A 22,174-nucleotide genomic window follows, 5' to 3' on the forward strand; every position below is an offset into this window, starting at 1 on the left:
TCTGGAACATACAAGGCTTCACTTATACACATCTCAGGACATAGCCTACTCCTTTCTTTGTTGACAATTTTCATTTTGTGTGTAGAGATGATGTCCTCTCCCATTAACCCCTGGTGTAACATGTTATCTTGTCCCCCTGGTAGAGATGGTGGCCTCCCAGGCCCAGATGAACCTGGCCCAGGTCCCTGTACTCCAGAGGGACTACTGCGCCCACCACCTCATCAAGCTCATGAAGTGTAAGAGGGACAACTGGCCCAACTTCCTGGCCTGTAAACACGAGAGACACGACTGGGACTACTGCGAGCACCAGGAGTAAGTGTCTACCTGGTTATAGGAGTAGGTAGCGGTTTAGCAGCACCAGGAGTAAGTGTCTACCTGGTTATAGGAGTAGGTAGAGGTTTAGCAGCACCAGGAGTAAGTGTCTACCTGGTTATAGGAGTAGGTAGAGGTTTAGCAGCACCAGGAGTAAGTGTCTACCTGGTTATAGGAGTAGGTAGAGGTTTAGCAGCACCAGGAGTAAGTGTCTACCTGGTTATAGGAGTAGGTAGAGGTTTAGCAGCACCAGGAGTAAGTGTCTACCTGGTTATAGGAGTAGGTAGAGGTTTAGCAGCACAAGGAGTTTGTTTATGGCTTTCCTGGCCACAATTTATGGTTGCAGTGATTTCAAATCCCACTGGCACTGGGGTCATGTCCAATGTTCCCTGTAATTGTTTGGGGCACTGAGCAAAGTTCAAGACTTGTGAGTGGAAAGTTGACAGTCCTGTGCAACTTTCCGGCGTGCGTTTACAGTGAACACTGAGGCTGTACCTTTTACAGTTCTTCACATTAGCCAATTGGCTATCAGAGTGGCCTATCAATAGAGCAAATCCCAAAACATTTTCACATGGAAATAGCTTTTGATTTCTATGATATATCCTACAGTAACCTATAGGTGGTGTTCTGAGCAGGCCTACATTCCATGAGACTGGCTCTGCCTACAACAAAATCACAGACTCAATCTTGCAAAGTTAAGATTTGTTTGGTTGCATTGAAAAGGGGCTGATATGTTGATTGGATCACGTTAGAGGAAAAACGTTGATCTATATAGTGCAAACTAATGGGGGTGAACTCAGTGAAGTCCAATGTCTTGAGTCTGAGCACCGGCTGGCAGTACTTCTGCTCTGCTGTCCTGGAGGAGGTGAGCGGCTGCACATGCACGCAGCTTAGAGAATTAACCATCCTCTAGAAGTGCAAAATGGCATGTATTGTTATCAAAGAGAAAGTTGATGCATGTGTCTGGGATGGTCACACGTGTATAGAGTTGTCAGACTTGGTGCAGTAGTATTGCCATCTGAGGTAATCCCCCATCAAATCCACTTGAACACCCCTCTCCTGTGTCTCTGTCTGTGTGTGTAGCTACGTGATGCGAATGAAGGAGTACGAGCGGGAGCGACGGCTGCAGATGAGGAAGAAGAGGGTGGAGGAAGCCCAGGCTGCTTGAGCATCATCATAATGACCTCTAACCCTTCTGTGTACATACCTGCTGCTCTCCACAATAAAGACCACCTTTAGAGCTCTACTACTCTAGCGCTGAGCCTTCTCTGTTTCTTTGTTTGTTTCCTGGTACGTTACTAGCCTGGGGTGTATTCACTAGGAAGCACACAGAAGCCAACGGAACCAAACGGGGAGGGACCTACCCGAATCTGTCCAATAGAAACTCTTGTTTGTTTTCTTTTTGCAAAACGTTCTGTGGGGTATGCGTCATAGCAGGGTCTGAGCCAGCTATCTATCTGACAGTGGGTTGTCGACAATGCAGCTTTTAAAGGCGATGTTCCCACGTTAAATGCTGCATATGCCGGCTCAATCGGAAAATAGCCTTTAAAAGAGGCATTGTCAACAACCCGCGGTCGAATTGAATCCCGGCCAAACATTTAGGCCTGGATTCAATCAGATCGAGCGCTACATTTCGTTACATCCAATGGCGGTCTGCGATAGCCTTAACCGGCCTTATCGCACGGAGCCGCTTGTGGATTTGACCGCTCTAACGCAGTTCCACCTCCGACACCACCAAAACATCAGCTATGTGGGTGTCTGCTAGCGCCGGTTAATGCTGGATCTGATTGGATCCAGGCCTGGGTTAGTTTGTTTCTTTATATCACTAGCCCTGCCTGCGCTACGTTCAACAGGGCAAAAAGCTGTGGAACCTTCAGATAGTCCAGGGCATGTATTCATAAAGTGTCTCAGAGTAGGAGTAGTGATCTAGGATCAGGTTAGCCTTTTTAGATCATAATGATTAAAGAGGGGAGCTGATCCTAGATCATATTGAAATGTGCACTCCTCCGTATGGTCGTTCAGGATGACACAATCTTTCCATGCACCTACAGTAGATCAGCTAGAATCTAGATCCATCAACCGAATAGTATCTGAATGTAATGTATTATTCTGTCCCTATCACAGGCTGGGTTTAGACAGGCAGCTCAATTCTGCTATTTTGTTTTCACTAATTGGTATTTTGACCAATCAGAGCAACTCTGGAAACGATCTGTGATTGGTCAAAAGATCAATTAGTGGAGAAAAGATCAGTATTGGCCTGCCTGTGTAAACGCAGCCTTAGCGATGCATTACATTAGTGTTCATTGCATCATATGGTCCCTATCTCCAGTGTGGTATCAGTGTGGTGTGTATTAGTCTCCAGTGTATTAACAGTAGCCTATGTCATCAGTACATAGACCCAACAAGAAGACATGGTTTGGTATTTCTTTAAAAAAATAAACGACTTCTACAGACAACAAAAATGAAAGTTCCAACAGAACGACCAAAAGTGTGTCATGGTTTATTAGCACTTTCTGATCAGAGGTTTTGGTATTGTTATACTTAGGCCTGCACCTTGTTACACACTGACCCTGTCCCAAATGGCTCCCTAGTCCCTATGTACTGCATTACATAGGAACTAGTGTACCATTTGGGACATGCCAGACTGTCAGTCAGGTTATTTAAAACAGCCAAAAAGCTCAGAGAAAAGAAAAATAACAATGGCCAATCAAAAGTGGTTTGAGGAGCGTTGTTAGGCAGAAACTTCTGGGTGGGAAAGTATAGTATAAGACAGTCTCCTCAAAATGTTTGGGGTGGAGGGGGGTAGGGTTTTAATTGGAGGATGATGGTGGGGGGCAGGGCTCTCATTCCAGGTCAGACCAATCCAGCGTAGAGTAGGTTTGGGATGGGGCGAGGGGTGGGGGACAGGGCTCTCATTCCAGGTCAGTCCAATCCAGTGTAGAGTAGGTTTGGGATGGGGCGAGGGACAGGGCTCTCATTCCAGGTCAGTCCAAACCAGTGTAGAGTAGGTTTGGGATGGGGCGAGGGGGGGTTCCATTCTCCTCTAGAGGACGAATGGGAGGATGGGGGGGTTCCATTCTCCTCTAGAGGACGAATGGGAGGATGGGGCGAGGGGGGGTTCCATTCTCCTCTAGAGGACGAATGGGAGGATGGGCGAGGGGGGGGTTCCATTCTCCTCTAGAGGACGAATGGGAGGATGGGCGAGCGGAGAGGAGGGTAGTCCCGGAACTCTTTCAGGTAGCTGCGGTGCTTCCCTTTGGCCCACACCGTCATCTGGATGAAGCCCACCGCCGTGAAGAAAGCCACCGGCAGACACTGAGTCATCAAGGTGAAGCCAAACCACGAGCCCAGCTACAGGAGAGAGAGAGGAGAGGTGGTGTTACACACACATACTTATGTTATACACACACATATTAAAGGGGCTATGGGCAGACACTACAGGGGACAAAGAGAACGATGGCGTTAGACACACACACATATGCATAATATACAGTACACACACGCTAGAATTTCACTGCCAACCTCAGCCACTAGGTGGCCCTGAGCCTAACTATTACACAGAGAGAGACATGTTAGACACTGTTCCTCCTAACCAGCAGAGGGCAGCGTCACACTGAGGAGTAGTTGTAGTTGGGACAGTCTGCTGATCCTAGATCTGTACCTAGGGGGTAGAAGACTCACCTCGTATGTGTAGTTGGGACAGTCTGCTGATCCTAGATCTGTACCTAGGGGGTAGAAGACTCACCTCGTATGTGTAGTTGGGACAGGAGACCAGCAGGAAGATCCAGGTGAAGGGGTTCTTAGTGGGGTACGGGATCTTCCTGGTCTTAGATCCTGATGGAGAGACAGATGGAGGGAGAGAGACGGGGAGAGAAAGAGATGGATGGAGAGACGGGGAGAGAAAGAGATGGATGGAGAGACGGGGAGAGAAAGAGATGGATGGAGAGACGGGGAGAGAAAGAGATGGATGGAGAGACGGGGAGAGAAAGAGATGGATGGAGAGACGGGGAGAGAGAGATTCAGTTCACTGTGTGCTACTGTTTTGTAGCAGACGGGGAGAAAATAGTGTGTATGTTGAATTGACTGGTGTATTACAATGTTAGAATATTCATTAGGAGTGTGTACCTGGTGGGCGGAGGTTCCGCAGGGCGATATGGATGGAGAAGTTACCAATCTGACAGAACTGGCAAGACAAACAACACAGCATCTAATAAATAACATTTTATTACAATAGTGTTCTATTACTATAGTATACACTATGAGTATAGTACATTATAGTATAGTAGAGTATAGTAGAGTACAGTATAGTACATTATAGTATAGTACAGTATAGTAGAGTACAGTATAGTAGATTATATTATAGTATAGTATAGTACAGTATAGTATAGTATATTAGAGTATATTATAGTACAGTATAGTATAGTATAGTATAGTACAGTAGAGTAGAGTAGAGTATAGTACAGTACAGTATATTATAGTAGAGTACATTATAGTATAGTACAGTATAGTAGAGTACAGTATATTTTAGTAGAGTATATTATAGTACAGTAGAGTACATTATAGTAGAGTATAGAACAGTAGAGTCTTACCAGGAAGATGATGAGGGCCATCCTGACCTGCTGCTCACCATAGATTGCTGAAAAGACAAGGATGGTTAATGGTTACTATAATAGTGTACTAACTAGGTGGTGTATATAGAGGATGGTTACTATAGTAGGGTACTCACTAGGTGGTGTATATAGAGGATGGTTAATATAGTAGGGTACTCACTAGGTGGTGTATATAGAGGGTGGTTAATATAGTAGGGTACTCACTAGGTGGTGTATATAGAGGATGGTTAATATAGTAGGGTACTCACTAGGTGGTGTATATAGAGGATGGTTAATATAGTAGGGTACTCACTAGGTGGTGTATATAGAGGATGGTTAATATAGTAGGGTACTCACTAGGTGGTGTATATAGAGGATGGTTAATATAGTAGGGTACTCACTAGGTGGTGTATATAGAGGCTGGTTAATATAGTAGGGTACTCACTAGGTGGTGTATATAGAGGATGGTTAATATAGTAGGGTACTCACTAGGTGGTGTATATAGAGGCTGGTTAATATAGTAGGGTACTCACTAGGTGGTGTATATAGAGGATGGTTAATATAGTAGGGTACTCACTAGGTGGTGTATATAGAGGATGGTTGATATAGTAGGGTACTCACTAGGTGGTGTATATAGAGGATGGTTAATATAGTAGGGTACTCACTAGGTGGTGTATATAGAGGATGGTTAGTATAGTAGGGTACTCACTAGGTGGTGTATATAGAGGATGGTTAATATAGTAGGGTACTCACTAGGTGGTGTATATAGAGGATGGTTAATATAGTAGGGTACTCACTAGGTGGTGTATATAGAGGATGGTTAATATAGTAAGCCATCCAGGCAGCAAAGCCCCAGTAGTAGGTGCAGTTCTGGAACACAGGAAGACAGAATACACATTGTCACACACAGGGTTCCGTCCCAAATCGCGCCCTACTCTCTACATAGTGCACTACCTTTTGTCAAGGGCCCATTACACTAATCCCTATATAGTGCACTACTTTTGACCAGAACCACATGGGCCCTGGTCAAAAGTAGTGCACTACATAGGAAATAGGGTGCCAGTTGGGATGCGGCCAGTGTCAGATGATCCCAGAATCTCTCAGCAGGGTCACCCTGGGTTCAAGAGACTGGCTAGGGTTCCCCAGATGAGGTATGTGTAAGGTGACACCACCACGATGAGGTAAGAGGGCACCTAAGGCTGTGGTGTGTCAGTCAGTCAGTGAGTGAGTGAGTGAGTGTGAGAGAGAGAGTGTGAGAGTGTGTGTGTGTGTATATGCGTCAGTGTGTGTGTCACCTTGAAGATGTTGCGTAGCGGCATGGTTCCGTGGGAGAAGCGATGGACAAACAGGGTCTCCAGGAGTCTCTTCAGGTAGTGGAAGGAGTGACACATACAGGCTAGACTGGGACCTCACACACACAACTACATTACCCAACATGCACCAGGACACTCACCACAGAGACCAAAGACAATGGTTCTCTTCATTCCTGCCATTCGTAGCTCATATCAACTAGAGTTCAACTAGCAGACAAATATGATTCACATCTAACAAATGGCTCATTGCAGTTTCACTCAAATATTTCCGTAGTCTGTGAATAGAAGGAAGTGTGTGTGTGTTACCATCCAGTATGTGTGTGTGACTCACTGTACAACCCAGTGTGTGTGTGTGTGTGTGACTCACTGTACAACCCAGTGTGTGTGACTCACTGTACAACCCAGGTGTGTGTGTGTGTGACTCACTGTACAACCCAGTGCTTGCTAGTGGTGAAGTCATATTTGGGGGCGTAGATGAAGGGAACCCGGAAGTAGAACATCAGGTAGAGGAGGAGAGGACCGGCATACTCTGTCAGAAACACCTGAGAGAGAGAGACAGAGAGAGGAATTCATTTCAATTGACTGATTTCCTTATATGAACTGTAACTCAGTCAAATCTTTGAAATTGTTACATGTTGCGTTTATATTTTTGTTCAGTATAATATAGCCCAGCTTCAGATCATTTATAAACCCTGTTGTCAGAGCTACAGATAATTTACAAACCCTGTTGTCTGAGCAGCAAAGGACAAAGCCATTTTAAACTGTTACTACTGTCATCATGAAGAACTTACAAAACATAACTTTACTTTTCTCCCTCTCTCTAGTCCCTCTCTCTAGTCCCTCTCTCTAGTCCCTCTCTCTAGTCCCTCTCTCTAGTCTGCCCACAGCTCTCCTCCTCCTCCTAGTGGAACACTGGGGTTTCTGTGTCGTACACACAGATGTCCAGTCAGCCAGCCAGCCAGCCAGCCAGCCAGCCAGCCAGCCAGGGAGGATACATTTATCTGTCTCCATTTTACACACCTGCTCCTGCCTAACCGACAGTAACCCCCTCCGTCTGTCCTCCCTCCCTCCGTCTGTCCTCCCTGTCTGTCTGTCCTCTCTTCTTACTGTGCTTGTCCCCTTCTTTCTCTCACACAATCTCTTTCCTGCACTCCCTGTCCCCTTCAAATCACATGCTTGGTAAACAACAGGTGTAGACTAACAGTGAAATGCTTACTGACGGGCCCTTCCAAACAATGCAGAGAGAACAATAGATAAGTAATAGAAAGATAACACAAGGAATAAATACACAATGAGTAATGATAACTTGGCTATTCACACGGGGTACCAGTACTGAGGCTATGTGCAGGGCTACGAGGTAATTGAGGTAGATATGTACATATAGGTAGGGGTACAGTGACTAGGCAACAGGATAGATAATAAACAGTAGGAGCAGTGTATGTGATGAGTCTATAGAGTTAGTCCAATGCAGATAGTCCAATGCAGATAGTCCAATGCAGATAGTCCAGATAGCTATTTATTTAGCGGTCTTGTTCAGCAGTCTTATGGCTTGGGGGTAGAAGCTGTTCAGGGTCCTGTTGGTCCCAGACTTGGTGCTCGGTCCTTTATCTCCCTCCCTCAGTCTCCCTCCCTCCCCCAGTCTCTCCCTCCGTCAGTCTCCCTCCCTCCCTCAGTCTCTCTCTCTCCCTCACTCCCTCCCTTCGTTTCTCTCTCCCTCCTTCCGTCTCTCTCTCCCTCACTCCCTCCCTTCGTTTCTCTCTCCCTCACTCCGTCTCTCTCCCTCACTCCGTCTCTCTCCCTCACTCCCTCCCTCCCGTCTCTCTCTCCCTCAGTCTCTCCCTCCCTCCCTCAGCCTCTCTCCCTCCCTCAGCCTCTCTCTCCCTCCCTCCCTCCCTCACTCCGTCCATCTCTCCCTCCATCAGGCTCAACCCCCCTCTCTCCCTACCCCAGTTAATGTGACAGGGGCTTTAATAGTGACCCTCACCAAAAACAAATTAGGTCAGGAGGAAACTAATACACATACACGTTTGTGTGTGTGTGTGTGTACTCACGGTGACCCAGCTGATTTGAGCTCCCAGGTCTCGGAAGTAGAAGGTTGCCGTGGTTCCCACAGGAAGATGCTGCAGTACATCCTCATCCTTTAGACACTTACCCTCTGATAGAGGAGGAGAGGAGAGGAGAGGAGAGGAGAGGAGAGGAGAGGGAGAGGGAGAGGAGAGGAGGAGAGAGGAGGAGGAAAGAGGAGAGGAGGAGGAGAAAAGAGGAGGAGAGAAGAGAGAATTCTAATATCAATAACGGCCCCACAACCATGTTGCATGATCAATTCTTATCCTCTACCAGCCTGCTACCATCACTACTATACTATAGATATCACCACTGTCTTATCCTCTACCAGCCTGCTACCATCACTACTATACTATAGATATCACCACTGTCTTATCCTCTATCAGCCTGCTACCATCACTACTATACTATAGATATCACCACTGTCTTATCCTCTACCAGCCTGCTACCATCACTACTATACTATAGATATCACCACTGTCTTATCCTCTATCAGCCTGCTACCATCACTACTATACTATAGATATCACCACTGTCTTATCCTCTACCAGCCTGCTACCATCACTACTATACTATAGATATCACCACTGTCTTATCCTCTACCAGCCTGCTACCATCACTACTATACTATAGATATCACCACTGTCTTATCCTCTATCACTACTATACTATAGATATCACCACTGTCTTATCCTCTACCAGCCTGCTACCATCACTACTATACTATAGATATCACCACTGTCTTACCCTCTACCAGCCTGCTACCATCACTACTATACTATAGATATCACCACTGTCTTCATACAGACTCTGAAAATCAGAAGAATGGTTTGGAGTTAGACTTACTTGGGTCCAGGCGGATGGACTGTCTGGCTGCGTACCATTGAGGATCTGAGACAGACAGACAAACAGACAAGGGTGGGAGGGAGAGGGAGACCAGACAGAGAGACAAGACGAATACACAGACAAGGGGGTGGGTGGGGGGTCAACTCTTTAGCTTTATTTAATTTAAATACTGTGTATTGAAGTTAATTTAATTGTAGTAGAATGTGCTGCTGTGTAATGTCAATCTAACGTCGTACTCACGGCTTTTGTGGAACATAGACTTGATCTCCCCAATAGTGGCATTTGGCTCAACCTGCAAATCAAGAGAGATGAGTGGGAAACACACACACACACACACACACCTTCTCATTGCCCTTTCATGTGTGATTAGCAGTGCATTTAGCTGTAGCTCTGGCCACACCCCCTGGGTACTGTTATCAAACAGCTGGTATTATCACCCAAAATAGAACAGACACACACAGACCAAAAACACACACACACACACACACACACATAATGTGAAAGACACACCACAACAACAATCCCACATAGACAAACTGACAAATGACGCACTTACAAAACCATGGACACACACACACAATACCATCTAACAGCGGCCACTCCAGACCGTCGTAACCCCCAGGATTGAGGCCGAGTCTGGAGGTTAAGGGACTTGCGCTGAACCCTGTTCCCCCAGCCAGACTGCCTCCTCCTGGGGGGCTTAGCCCTCACATACCCCCCTAACTCCACTCAGCAGGGACTGGATGGTTCTGCCCAGCCATGGGCCATTATAGCCAATACTATAGCCAGGCAGAGGGACAGGGGACCAGAACCAACCTTTCCTAAAGGATAGGTAAGTCATGGTTAGTCCTTACTGGCTAGTTGAGAAGGACTAGGTGTGTGTACAAAGACTGTCTTTATTGAAGGTGGGTCACAACAGTCAATTTGAAAGGTTCTGAACACTGGACTCCACACTAGGCTACTCTTTTTGGCATCCTGACAACATTCACCAGACATTATTCTACTACTGTATTCATCGGTGACATCACAGAGGTCTTCCCCCAGACATTCTAGCTCTCTCATGACATCACAGTGGTCTCCCTAGATATTATATTTATGACATTGCAGGTCTCCCCATCTAGTGTCTTTATGACATCACAGTGGTCTTTCCCAGAGATTCTACTCTGTTTATGAAATCACACAAAGGTATTCTCCAGACATGAATCATGACATCACAGAGGTCTTCCGAGACATTATAGACTACTTCTGACATCACAGAGCTCCTCTTCAGACAGTCTCTTTATGACATCACAGGTCTCTCCCAGACATTCCAAATAATTTACTTGACAACATTAGATTAGAATAACTTTATTTATTCAACTCCACCAATATAAATTCCAATAACCAAATCAAATATACTCCCTCCCACATCAAAGCCCTACTTCAGGAATCTCTATTTCCCAGGGGGCCGCAGTCTAAAGTGGGGGATGACGTGGCCATGGAAACTGTGTTAAGCTGAGAACAGGTATCAGAGCAGTGGTAATCCTGTGTGGACGTGACCTGATACCTTGCAGCCCCTGCATGCCCTAACCCATCACATTAACACCATACAGAACCTAAAACAGTGCTATTAAATCTATAACACCATGATAAACCTAGCTAGGTGTTCCAGCTGTCATTTAACCATCAGTCTATAACAGCATGATAAACCTAGCTAGGTGTTCCAGCTGTCATTTAACCACCAGTCTATAACACCATGATAAACCTAGCTAGGTGTTCCAGCTGTCATTTAACCACCAGTCTATAACACCATGATAAACCTAGCTAGGTGTTCCAGCTGTCATTTAACCACCAGTCTATAACACCATGATAAACCTAGCTAGGTGTTCCAGCTGTCATTTAACCACCAGTCTATAACACCATGATAAACCTAGCTAGGTGTTCCAGCTGTCATTTAACCATCAGTCTATAACAGCATGATAAACCTAGCTAGGTGTTCCAGCTGTCATTTAACCATCAGTCTATAACAGCATGATAAACCTAGCTAGGTGTTCCAGCTGCCATTTAACCACCAGTCTATAACACCATGATAAACCTAGCTAGGTGTTCCAGCTGCCATTTAACCACCAGTCTATAACACCATGATAAACCTAGCTAGGTGTTCCAGCTGCCATTTAACCACCAGTCTATAACAGCATGATAAACCTAGCTAGGTGTTCCAGCTGCCATTTAACCACCAGTCTATAACACCATGATAAACCTAGCTAGGTGTTCCAGCTGCCATTTAACCACCAGTCTATAACAGCATGATAAACCTAGCTAGGTGTTCCAGCTGTCATTTAACCACCAGTCTATAACAGCATGATAAACCTAGCTAGGTGTTCCAGCTGCCATTTAACCACCAGTCTATAACAGCATGATAAACCTAGCTAGGTGTTCCAGCTGCCATTTAACCACCAGTCTATAACAGCATGATAAACCTAGCTAGGTGTTCCAGCTGCCATTTAACCACCAGTCTATAACAGCATGATAAACCTAGCTAGGTGTTCCAGCTGCCATTTAACCACCAGTCTATAACAGCATGATAAACCTAGCTAGGTGTTCCAGCTGCCATTTAACCACCAGTCTATAACAGCATGATAAACCTAGCTAGGTGTTCCAGCTGCCATTTAACCACCAGTCTATAACACCATGATAAACCTAGCTAGGTGTTCCAGCTGTCATTTAACCACCAGTCTATAACACCATGATAAACCTAGCTAGGTGTTCCAGCTGCCATTTAACCACCAGTCTATAACAGCATGATAAACCTAGCTAGGTGTTCCAGCTGCCATTTAACCACCAGTATATAACAGCATGCTAACAGAGAGAAGCTGTAACCTCTAACCCATCAGACTGATAGTCCACTCCAGTCAGAGGTAGTAGTGAGCACTATGGGCCGGTCTGGCTCAGACAAGGCTTAACTACTTCAGGTTGTACTTGGAGCTACTCAGCACTACACTGACTGGGGGACTGGGCTGTAGCTCCCTGCTTCACATGACAACAGACAGACAGACAGACAGCACTGACCTGAGTACAGTGGAGCGTCCTATATTAAACCAATAGTCCTATCGAGCCTGCACCTGTTGCACTATTTAACACAGAGAGACACACAGATATAGACATACACACACAGACACACACACACAGATATAGACATCCACACATATACACACACAGACGTACACACACACACAGATATAGACGTACACACACAGTATTTGTGAAGCCGTCTTACCTTGTCCAGGAAGCAGAGTTTGTCCTTGGTCTTGGCATCCAGAATCTCCACCTCAAAGAAAACCACAGCTTTCTTAGCCTTCTTAGCTTTCGGACGTTTAGCAGGGGGTGCTGCCACCCCTGGGACACTCCCGGACCACCCTTTTTGGGGGTAGCCCCCTCTAGTACTACAGTATCCATATCCACACCACTACTCTCTCTCTCTTTATTCCCTTCTCTTCTTTGTCTGGAAAATACGCTTTTCTTAATTCTCTGAGAGTTTGAGCGAGGAGAGGAGAGAGCGGCGTCTGGTTTCAGCTGTGGAAATAAATCTCTTTCTCTCCCCCTCGTTCGCTCCGCTGTTCTGCCTCCCCTCCCTCCCTCTCGCTTCGCTGTTCTGCCCCCCCCCTCGCTCTCATCCCTTCTTTCCTGGCAAGCTGGCTGCTTTATTTAACCCCCCACCCCACACACACACAGCCCTGCTCCCCCGTCACCCCACACACACCTGCTCCCCCTACCTCCCCCTTCACCCCACACAGCCCTACTCCCCCTACCTCCCCCCTCCTCCTCCATCCCATCCCTCAACCTCCACCCTCAACCCTATCCCTCAACCCTATCCCTCAACCCTATCCCTCAACCCTCCATCCCTCAACCCTCCATCCCTCAACCCTCCATCCCTCAACCCTCCATCCCTCACCCCTCCATCCCCCCCTACCTCACCCTTCCCCACACACACAGTAGGGTGATAATACTCCAGAGACACTCATGGCTTAGTTAGGGGAATACTCCTCCGTGCAACCACTCCCTCCCCTGTAATAATGTCCGGAACCTTAGCTCTATAACCTTAACATTCCTAGATATGTCGGTCCAATATCAATTTACTTAAGGGCAATTCCATGGTAACGGAATTACGCTGAGACTTAAAATGTATACCAAACAAAAAAACATGTATTTACAAGTTTAACAAACCATAGAACTCTATGTACAAGGGCTACTTTTAACAATTTCCACAGAAGATTCTACAAAAACACATTTCCAGGAAGAACTGAGCACCCTAAGCACCCCCCCTCTAGAAGGGAGGAAGTATGACAAACACACAGTCCTCCCCTCGGCTAAATATAAAACTCTGCGTAAGCAACCTTATCCCTACACATACCACGCCCTCCCCACCTCCACCCTTACCCTACCTCCACCCACCTCCCCACCCTTGCTACCTACCTCCCTCCCTCCACCCACCCACCCTCCCTTTACCCTCCCTCACCCCTCCACCCTCCACCCTACTTTTACTGTAATTATGTTATCAAACTTTGCATCTGCACACAGTTATTCCAATAAATGTTTTGTATTATTATTTACAAAGTTGTCCTTGTGCATAGAGTTATATGGTTTGTTAAACTTTTAAATAAATTGCTTTTGTTTGACATACATTTTAAAAGGAAAAATTGGAGTCTCAGCGTAATTCCGTTATTGTAGAATTTCCCTTATGTTTTGTAGTCTGCACACACACACCCACATCCACATCCATCCACACAGTGCGAGCCAGGAAACACAGGCATTACTAGGATTACTGGGATGACTATTTAAAACTGTCCCACCCCCATCCCCTCCCCTCTACCCCCCCACCCTCCCCTCCCCTCTACCCCCTGTCCCACCCCCTGTCTATATAAAGACCCCCCCTGGGATACCAGCCTTTCCTTGTGCTGGGGGTCTAAAGCAGTACTGTATAGATAACCATTAGAGCTGGGGTAGTGTTGGGGTAGTGTTGGGGTAAGGCTGGGGTAGTGTTGGGGTAAGGCTGGGGTAGTGTTGGGGTAAGGCTGGGGTAAGTGCTGGGGGTAGTGCTGGGGGTAAGGCTGGGGTAGTGTTGGGGTAAGGCTGGGGTAGTGTTGGGGTAAGGCTGGGGTAGTGTTGGGGGTAGGGCTGGGGTAGTGTTAGGGGTAAGGCTGGGGTAGTGTTGGGGTAAGGCTGGGGTAGTGTTGGGGTAAGGCTGGGGTAGTGTTGGGGTAAGGCTGGGGTAGTGTTGGGGTAAGGCTGGGGTAGTGTTGGGGTAAGGCTGGGGTAGTGTTGGGGTAAGGCTGGGGTAGTGTTGGGGGTAAGGCTGGGAGTAGTGTTGGGGGTAGGGCTGGGGTAGTGTGGGGGTAAGGCTGGGGTAGTGTTGGGGTAAGGCTGGGGTAAGGCTGGGGTAGTGTTGGGGTAAGGCTGGGGTAGTGTTGGGGTAAGGCTGGGGTAGTGTTGGGGTAAGGCTGGGGTAGTGTTGGGGTAGGGCTGGGGTAGTGTTGGGGTAAGGCTGGGGTAGTGTTGGGGGTAAGGCTGGGGTAGTGTTGGGGGTAGGGCTGGGGTAGTGTTGGGGGTAAGGCTGGGGTAGTGTTGGGGGTAAGGCTGGGGTAGTGTTGGGGTAGTGTTGGGGGTAGTGTTGGGGTAAGGCTGGGGTAGTGTTGGGGGTAAGGCTGGGGTAGTGTTGGGGGTAGTGCTGGGGTAGTGTTGGGGTAAGGCTGGGGTAGTGTTGGGGTAGGGCTGGGGGTAGTGTTGGGGTAAGGCTGGGGTAGTGTTGGGGTAAGGCTGGGGGTAGGGCTGGGGTAGTGTTGGGGTAAGGCTGGGGTAGTGTTGGGGGAGTTGGGGTAAGGCTGGGGTAGGGCTGGGGTAGTGTTGGGGTAAGGCTGGGGTAGGGCTGGGGTAGTGTTGGGGTAAGGCTGGGGTAGTGTTGGGGTAAGGCTGGGGTAGTGTTGGGGTAAGGCTGGGGTAGTGTTGGGGTAAGGCTGGAGTAGTGTTGGGGTAAGGCTGGGGTAGTGTTGGGGTAAGGCTGGGGGTAGTGTTGGGGTAAGGCTGGGGTAGTGTTGGGGTAAGGCTGGGGTAGTGTTGGGGTAAGGCTGGGGTAGTGTTGGGGGTAAGGCTGGGGTAGTGTTGGGGTAAGGCTGGGGTAAGGCTGGGGTAGTGTTTGGGGTAAGGCTGGGGTAGTGTTGGGGGTAAGGCTGGGGTAAGGCTGGGGTAGTGTTGGGGGTAAGGCTGGGTAGTGTTGGGGTAGTGTTGGGGTAAGGCTGGGGTAGTGTTGGGGTAAGGCTGGGGTAGTGTTGGGGTAAGGCTGGGGTAGTGTTGGGGTAAGGCTGGGGGTAGTGTTGGGGGTAAGGCTGGGGTAGTGTTGGGGTAAGGCTGGGGTAGTGTTGGGGTAAGGCTGGGGTAGTGTTGGGGTAAGGCTGGGGTAGTGTTGGGGTAAGGCTTGGGGTAGTGTTGGGGTAAGGCTGGGGTAGTGTTGGGGTAAGGCTGGGGTAGTGTTGGGGTAAGGCTGGGGTAGTGTTGGGGTAAGGCTGGGGTAGTGTTGGGGTAAGGCTGGGGTAAGGCTGGGGTAGTGTTGGGGTAAGGCTGGGGTAAGGCTGGGGTAGTGTTGGGGTAAGGCTGGGGGTAAGGCTGGGGTAGTGTTGGGGTAAGGCTGGGGTAAGGCTGGGGTAGTGTTGGGGGTAAGGGCTGGGGTAGTGTTGGGGTAAGGCTGGGGTAGTGTTGGGGTAAGGCTGGGGTAGTGTTGGGGTAAGGCTGGGGTAAGGCTGGGGTAGTGTTGGGGTAAGGCTGGGGTAGTGTTGGGGTAAGGCTGGGGTAGTGTTGGGGGTAAGGCTGGGGTAGTGTTGGGGTAAGGCTGGGGTAGTGTTGGGGGTAAGGCTGGGGTAGTGTTGGGGTAAGGCTGGGGTAGTGTTGGGGTAAGGCTGGGGTAAGGCTGGGGTAGTGTTGGGGTAAGGCTGGGGCTAGTGTTGGGGTAAGGCTGGGGTAGTGTTGGGGGTAAGGCTGGGGTAGTGTCTGGGTAAGGCTGGGGTAGTGTTGGGGTAAGGCTGGGGTAGTGTTGGGGTAGGGCTGGGGTAGTGTTAGGGTAAGGCTGGGGGTAGTGTTGGGGTAAGGCTGGGGTAGTGTTGGGGTAAGGCTGGGGGTAAGGCTGGGGTAAGGCTGGGGTAGTGTTGGGGTAAGGCTGGGGTAGTGTTGGGGTAAGGCTGGGGTAGTGTTGGGGTAAGGCTGGGGTAGTGTTGGGGTAAGGCTGGGGTAGTGTTGGGGTAAGGCTGGGGTAAGGCTGGGGTAGTGTTGGGGTAAGGCTGGGGTAGTGTTGGGGGTAAGGCTGGGGTAGTGTTGGGGTAAGGCTGGGGTAGTGTTGGGGTAAGGCTGGGGTAGTGTTGGGGTAAGGCTGGGGTAGTGTTGGGGGTAAGGCTGGGGTAGTGTTGGGGTAAGGCTGGGGGTAAGGCTGGGGTAGTGTTGGGGTAAGGCTGGGGTAGTGTTGGGGGTAAGGCTGGGGTAGTGTTGGGGTAAGGCTGGGGTAGTGTTGGGGTAAGGCTGGGGTAGTGTTGGGGTAAGGCTGGGGGTAGTGTTGGGGTAGGGCTGGGGTAGTGTTGGGGTAAGGCTGGGGTAGTGTTGGGGTAAGGCTGGGGTAGTGTTGGGGTAAGGCTGGGGTAGTGTTGGGGTAAGGCTGGGGTAGTGTTGGGGTAAGGCTGGGGTAGTGTTGGGGTAAGGCTGGGGTAAGGCTGGGGTAGTGTTGGGGTAAGGCTGGGGTAGTGTTGGGGTAAGGCTGGGGTAGTGTTGGGGTAAGGCTGGGGTAGTGTTGGGGTAAGGCTGGGGTAGTGTTGGGGTAAGGCTGGGGGTAGTGTTGGGGTAAGGCTGGGGTAAGGCTGGGGTAGTGTTGGGGTAAGGCTGGGGTAGTGTTGGGGTAAGGCTGGGGTAGTGTTGGGGTAAGGCTGGGGTAGTGTTGGGGTAAGGCTGGGGGTAGTGTTGGGGGTAAGGCTGGGGTAGTGTTGGGGTAAGGCTGGGGTAGTGTTGCGGTAAGGCTGGGGTAGTGTTGGGGTAAGGCTGGGGTAAGGCTGGGGTAGTGTTGGGGTAAGGTTGAGGTAAGGCTGGGGTAGTGTTGGGGGGTAGGGCTGAGGGGGTAGGGCTGAGGGGTAGAACATGGAGCTCTAGAGTAGGACAGCATTGGAACTAGCTAGGTTCAAGACTCGGGTAGTAGTGCAAGTTGGAGTAGTGTGCTGCTGCGGCTTGGGCCCAGTTGGGGTAGTGTGCTGTGCTGAGTGTGGGAAAGACTGAGGGAGTCGTAGTACACTCCAGCTCATTATAGTGCCCTAATAGGTGCATTCTCTTCCTCTCTCTATCTCTCCCTCGCTCTCTCTCTCTTCCTTTCTCTGTCTCTCCCTCTCTCTCTCTCTTTTTTCTCCTCCTCCCTTCCCTCTCTCTCTCTCTCTCTCTCTTCCTCTTTCTCTCTTCTCCTCCTCTCCCTTTCCTCCCTTGACAGACGGTGTATCTCCTGTCTACTGGACTCTGGCCCCTGGTACCTTCACACCTGCCTCCTCACTTACATACACAGGTCAGTGTTAATGATTGATATTATTTACCCATTAATTGTTGAACCATATAAATGCACCGTGAGCTTAGCACAACGTTCTCTATGGACCCTTGTCTCTGGACAGAGCTGATGCTGATGTAGTGGACTAGCCACTGATCTACAGTCAGGTATATTCTACAACCCGAATGGTTAATATTAGCATTGTGCGTATGGTAATCTGATCCTAGACCTGTGGTATGGTGGATTGAGTGTCCATCTTCTCCAGGGTGTGTTGTTGTCAGTGCAGCGAGGCAGCAGGTGTCATTCCTTGGTCTATAGTTACTATTACAGTGCTATGACGCCACCTTGTGGATATTTCTTATAACTACATCAGCAGTGATTTCGCGTTGCAATAAATGTTTTTATTGGAGAGACCGATACCTGTTATCATTTGGATTCAAGATGGATGCAGACAGTAATCTTGTTGATTGTTAGCAATCCTTCCCTGATGGCCAATGATGCATTGATATGGGCCCAACATGTATTCTGTAGTCAAATGCACATCTTACCAGTGTAATAACATGTTTCTATTGCGCTTAGTGGACTCACAGTTCAGTACTGCAGACTCATCTAGACATTATTGTAGCCTCCTTGTATGTTAGTTTTACTACGACCTCCACCAAGAGGTCTGGACCTTTATGGCAGAGCACTAGGCTACATTGTAGCATGGTTGCCGGTTCCTGCTCCTCTCAAGCTATTCTGTCCCCCTCAATTACTACATTAGAAAGAGAGAAAGTTATTGGAAGTGATAACCTCCCAGTGTATGTAGATATCAGACAGACCTGGGTTCAAGTACTATTTGACATAATTTCAAAATACATTATTGGCTTGACTGAGCTTGCCTGGCTTCAACAGACCAATAGAATAGTCCAATAACTGCAAAATATATCTAGCTGCAACTCTAGATAGGCTTGAGAGAAAACTCTCAAAGTATCGGAAAGACTTCAAATATTATTTGAACCCAGGTATGGTATGAGAGGAGGAGACATGTGGGAGGAAATGAGGAGAACTCACTGGTCGAGGCAGTTCTAACTCTACTCAACTCCCCAAACTGGCTCCTTCAAATCCTGTCCATTGGGTTTGGTCGGCATGACGTCACACCTGCTGTAGAGTCAGTCCTGGTAGCCATGACAACACCTGATGTAGCTAGCTAGCCTACAGTCTAGAAAGCAGTTTTAAATCTGACTGTAGGAGGATTAACTCCCCTCTAGACACTGATCTAAGATCAGTTTGCATGTGATTACCCCCTAATGGCTAAGGTTTGGATTAGTGGGGGGTAATCTGGTCCTAGATCTGTGTCTATTGGGTCTGAGAGAGCCACATGGCCACCACATGTAGAGGTAAATGTCTATGGGTGTGTCTGCCTATACAGCCATGATAGGGAAGGTGGGCATGTGTTTCAGAGGACATAGCCCTACCATTATTGCCTGTTTGCTATGCATTTAACATAAAGGAACCAGTGGGCTTTGATGTTATTCCATTTACGTCCTTGCATGCATACCATAGAACTGTCTCGTGTGTGATTGAAAAAAATAATGAATAGTTTAAATTCAATCACCTAAGTCTACGAGGCTATGAGCAATAGGAGTTCAGATTGAAGCTAGGCCTATTTGCATATCATCACTTTACTCTCCTATATGCAGATCAACAATGCTCCAGTCAGTCAGTCTGATAGTATGAGACGGAGTGGCCTCTATGTTCATGTAGTAAAGTAGTGTAACCGTCAACATTTCTATCCCAAGAGGCTACATTAACTTACGACACAACACTCCCCACAAGGTTAGATTTGTTGCGCACTTGACTGTTCACCTGCAATGATAGGCTAGCTGCCCTGCAATGAAGCAACAATGCAGAGATAAGAATTATTCAGCGTTCCAATCCACCAGAGGTGGCGCAGCCTAGTTTATGCATTGTCCAAGCATTGTGAGAAAAGAACGACTGGTAAATATTTAAATAAACTAGTAACCTATCTGTTTGATGGATTGCTGTTTATTGTGAAAGTAAAGAAGGCTATGTCCATGACATGTGAATTGCAGGCAAGTAGACTACAACTTCGACCAGAGAGTCCACAAGCACACCACACGGGCTGGAGGCTTTGACATCCGAGTGAAAGACAGCGTGAGCTCATCCCTGCTCTCCAGCAAGTTCTACCAGCCTAAATCTGACCGTTTGACTACCCAGGACCGTTGAGAAACAGACTGACAACTTCACAACACTCTTATGAAACAGTAAGAAATACATTGAACAGAATCCCCATTAAAGGTTTAGAGTTACAGCGGATACTATCTTACCTCGTAATGCTTCATCTTGGCTGTTTGTTCTCGCGCTCATCCAAGGTGAGCGACGGGTTGGGCCTTCCAATCAGAGCAAGAGGAAGCAATGATGAACGTGAGGATCCCAATTGGTCCAATGGTTGGGGAGTCCAATGGTTACTTCTTTAATATCACGTCCAATCAATGCGTCGGAAAGCCAAGTAGATATGCCTTACTGTCCGTACTGTAGCCAATGGGGGAGTAGATTCCCGCAATGGAGTGATCCGTTTGGACAAATGGAGATGCGGGGTAAATTGTATTAGCGGGGGATTCTGTCACTAAATCGTATGTTATCAACAGCAGGGCAAGCTATACACTGACTTTACAGATCAGCAATTATGTTGGTAGATTACTGACTGATAATTGGGCATAGTGTGTCAGTGGTGGTTTTCATAAGCAGCAAGGCTGTTTGACAAGGATAAGGCCTATTTGTAGATATTTGACCAAGAAGAGTAAAGTTGAAATAGCGTTATTATTTTCATTGAGAAAGGACATGGCTAAACCTAACGCATAGTGCCTATAAACATAAAGCATAGCGAGGACTAAATCTATAGTTCCAACAAAAGCAACAGACAAACCACTTTATGAGGGAATCAGTTTTGTTCAGGGGTTCCATAAAGCTTTTCCTCTGCGCAGTTTGCAGACACGATTCTTAGAACTTTCGATACATACAGTGAGTGCAACATTGTATCTGCCTCTGCACAAACAGAAGGTGAGATTTCTACATGGAAGGCGTGGTTGAGTTTCGGCTAGACTACGGAAGCCTGTCCAATGGAACTGTCAAACTCAGTGACGCTCCAGTGGGCGTGAACGACCCCTTGGAACTTTCGTCCGAGAGGAACTGAGCTGAGCTGTGTTCAGACTCGTCCAGATTCTGATGGAAAATTCTCGAACTTTCTGCGCGGATATAAGATAGAATGAGGTCACAAGCGGAGTGCTGAGCTGAGCTGAGAGAACCGTAGCCTTCTTCAACAGTGTGTGTGCAGTTCACGTTGTAATACTTTTACTTACCATTCCATAGACTCCAACTGGACCAGCGGATTTAAAGAGAACTACCCGTATACCTTGTGTGAATTTGATTGACACTGGACTTGACAGTCAGCAGGCTCAAGCAAGGGAGCTTTAAACTATTTCTCGCAGCTATTCGGGGAATAAACACACAGACAGCTAGATGGTCAAAATGGGTAAAGACTACTATAATGTCCTGGGCATACAGAAAGGAGCGACGGAGGACGAGATCAAGAAGGCTTATCGTAAGCAGGCTCTGCGTTACCACCCGGATAAAAACAAGTCTCCTGAAGCCGAGGACAAGTTTAAAGAAATAGCTGAAGCTTATGACGTTCTGAGCGACCCAAAGAAAAAAGGACATTTACGACCGATTCGGCGAAGAAGGTGAGTGTTCTATCTAATAGAGATTTTACATTTTAGTCATTTAGCAGACGCTCTTATCCAGAGCGACTTACAGTTAGTGAGTGCATACATGACGCAACATGTTGTTATTAAAAAGTGGTGAATAAATACACTTTATTTTCCAAAGTACATTAGTTAGGTAGACCTATTGGGAACGATTTCAAAGCTTCAATTATAACGATGTCAAGCTGAATCTTTGTTTCTTGATATTTTGATGAGTATTTAGGCGAGATGGCATTTCAAGATCTCTCTCAAGCACCTGCCTATTTCCTCTGAAAATCTACTCTTCTTCAGTGGTGCTGAAACCGCAGTTTTATTTCTAGAGTTGTAACGCTTTGGGCCACAGAAGTTCCTAAAACAAACGCTATATGCTTATAACAAACCAAGCAATAGCTTATAAGCCTACCTTTCTTAGCCAATGTGAGCAATATTTTATAACCAGAAAGGGCAAAGCACAGGAAGGTGGAAGTACAGCACGCATGTTCCAACAAAAATCCCTTGCAGCACAATCATAAGGAATGGAAAAAACAAACGGATAAACAATACAATAGGCCTGCGGATTGGCAACAACGCTCCGTTTGGCTGCAAGACACGAGCGGAGCGGCGCCGGAGAGGTGCCCGCCCACTGCTGGAAGGTTCGGGCGCTGACGTCACAGAGGGGCGGAGAGACCGACTTTAACAGTTTGGCACTAGCCTGTCAGCAAGCTTCTCAAAGGACAGATAGTGTGGTCGTGGATTCCTAGTTCCTACAGT

The 22,174-nt window shown here is 47.7% G+C and overlaps 2 protein-coding genes and 1 long non-coding RNA gene across 5 annotated transcripts in view; 2 read left to right on the forward strand and 1 right to left on the reverse strand.

Annotated features, from left to right (window-relative positions):
* The window catches only part of ndufb7 (NADH:ubiquinone oxidoreductase subunit B7), a 2,608-nt gene extending 1,042 nt beyond the window's left edge, over positions 1 to 1,566 (forward strand). The window contains exons 2-3 of the mRNA XM_045218777.1: positions 144 to 312; positions 1,396 to 1,566. Coding sequence (XP_045074712.1) covers positions 144 to 312; positions 1,396 to 1,480 — 254 coding nt within the window. The 3' untranslated portion in view covers positions 1,481 to 1,566. The remainder of the gene's footprint in view (positions 1 to 143; positions 313 to 1,395) is intronic.
* Positions 1,567 to 2,796: 1,230 nt separating this feature from the next.
* On the reverse strand, positions 2,797 to 20,093 carry tecrb (trans-2,3-enoyl-CoA reductase b). Of its 3 annotated transcripts, none has more exons than XM_045218776.1 (13): positions 19,991 to 20,093; positions 12,381 to 12,431; positions 9,365 to 9,416; positions 9,125 to 9,169; positions 8,266 to 8,369; positions 6,641 to 6,756; positions 6,197 to 6,302; positions 5,699 to 5,771; positions 4,902 to 4,948; positions 4,438 to 4,495; positions 4,058 to 4,146; positions 3,488 to 3,663; positions 2,797 to 3,353 (listed from the first exon to the last, which is right to left on the reverse strand). In XM_045218776.1, exons 1-12 carry the CDS (start codon positions 20,003 to 20,005, stop codon positions 3,490 to 3,492), a joined length of 930 nt encoding a protein of 309 aa, XP_045074711.1. In that variant the 5' UTR covers positions 20,006 to 20,093; the 3' UTR covers positions 2,797 to 3,353; positions 3,488 to 3,489. The 3 variants fall into 3 exon arrangements, with proteins under 3 accessions (XP_045074711.1, XP_045074710.1, XP_045074709.1); XM_045218775.1 differs by having other exon boundaries at positions 2,797 to 3,440; XM_045218774.1 differs by having other exon boundaries at positions 2,797 to 3,663.
* Positions 17,597 to 21,279, forward strand: LOC121558210. Its single transcript, XR_006659824.1, has 3 exons — positions 17,597 to 17,681; positions 19,736 to 19,927; positions 20,036 to 21,279. It is a non-coding gene; the product is annotated as an uncharacterized LOC121558210 (long non-coding RNA).
* Positions 21,280 to 22,174: the final 895 nt, after the last annotated feature.

The sequence above is a fragment of the Coregonus clupeaformis genome, unplaced genomic scaffold (genome assembly GCF_020615455.1).
Source record: "Coregonus clupeaformis isolate EN_2021a unplaced genomic scaffold, ASM2061545v1 scaf1797, whole genome shotgun sequence".
NCBI lineage: Eukaryota > Metazoa > Chordata > Actinopteri > Salmoniformes > Salmonidae > Coregonus > Coregonus clupeaformis.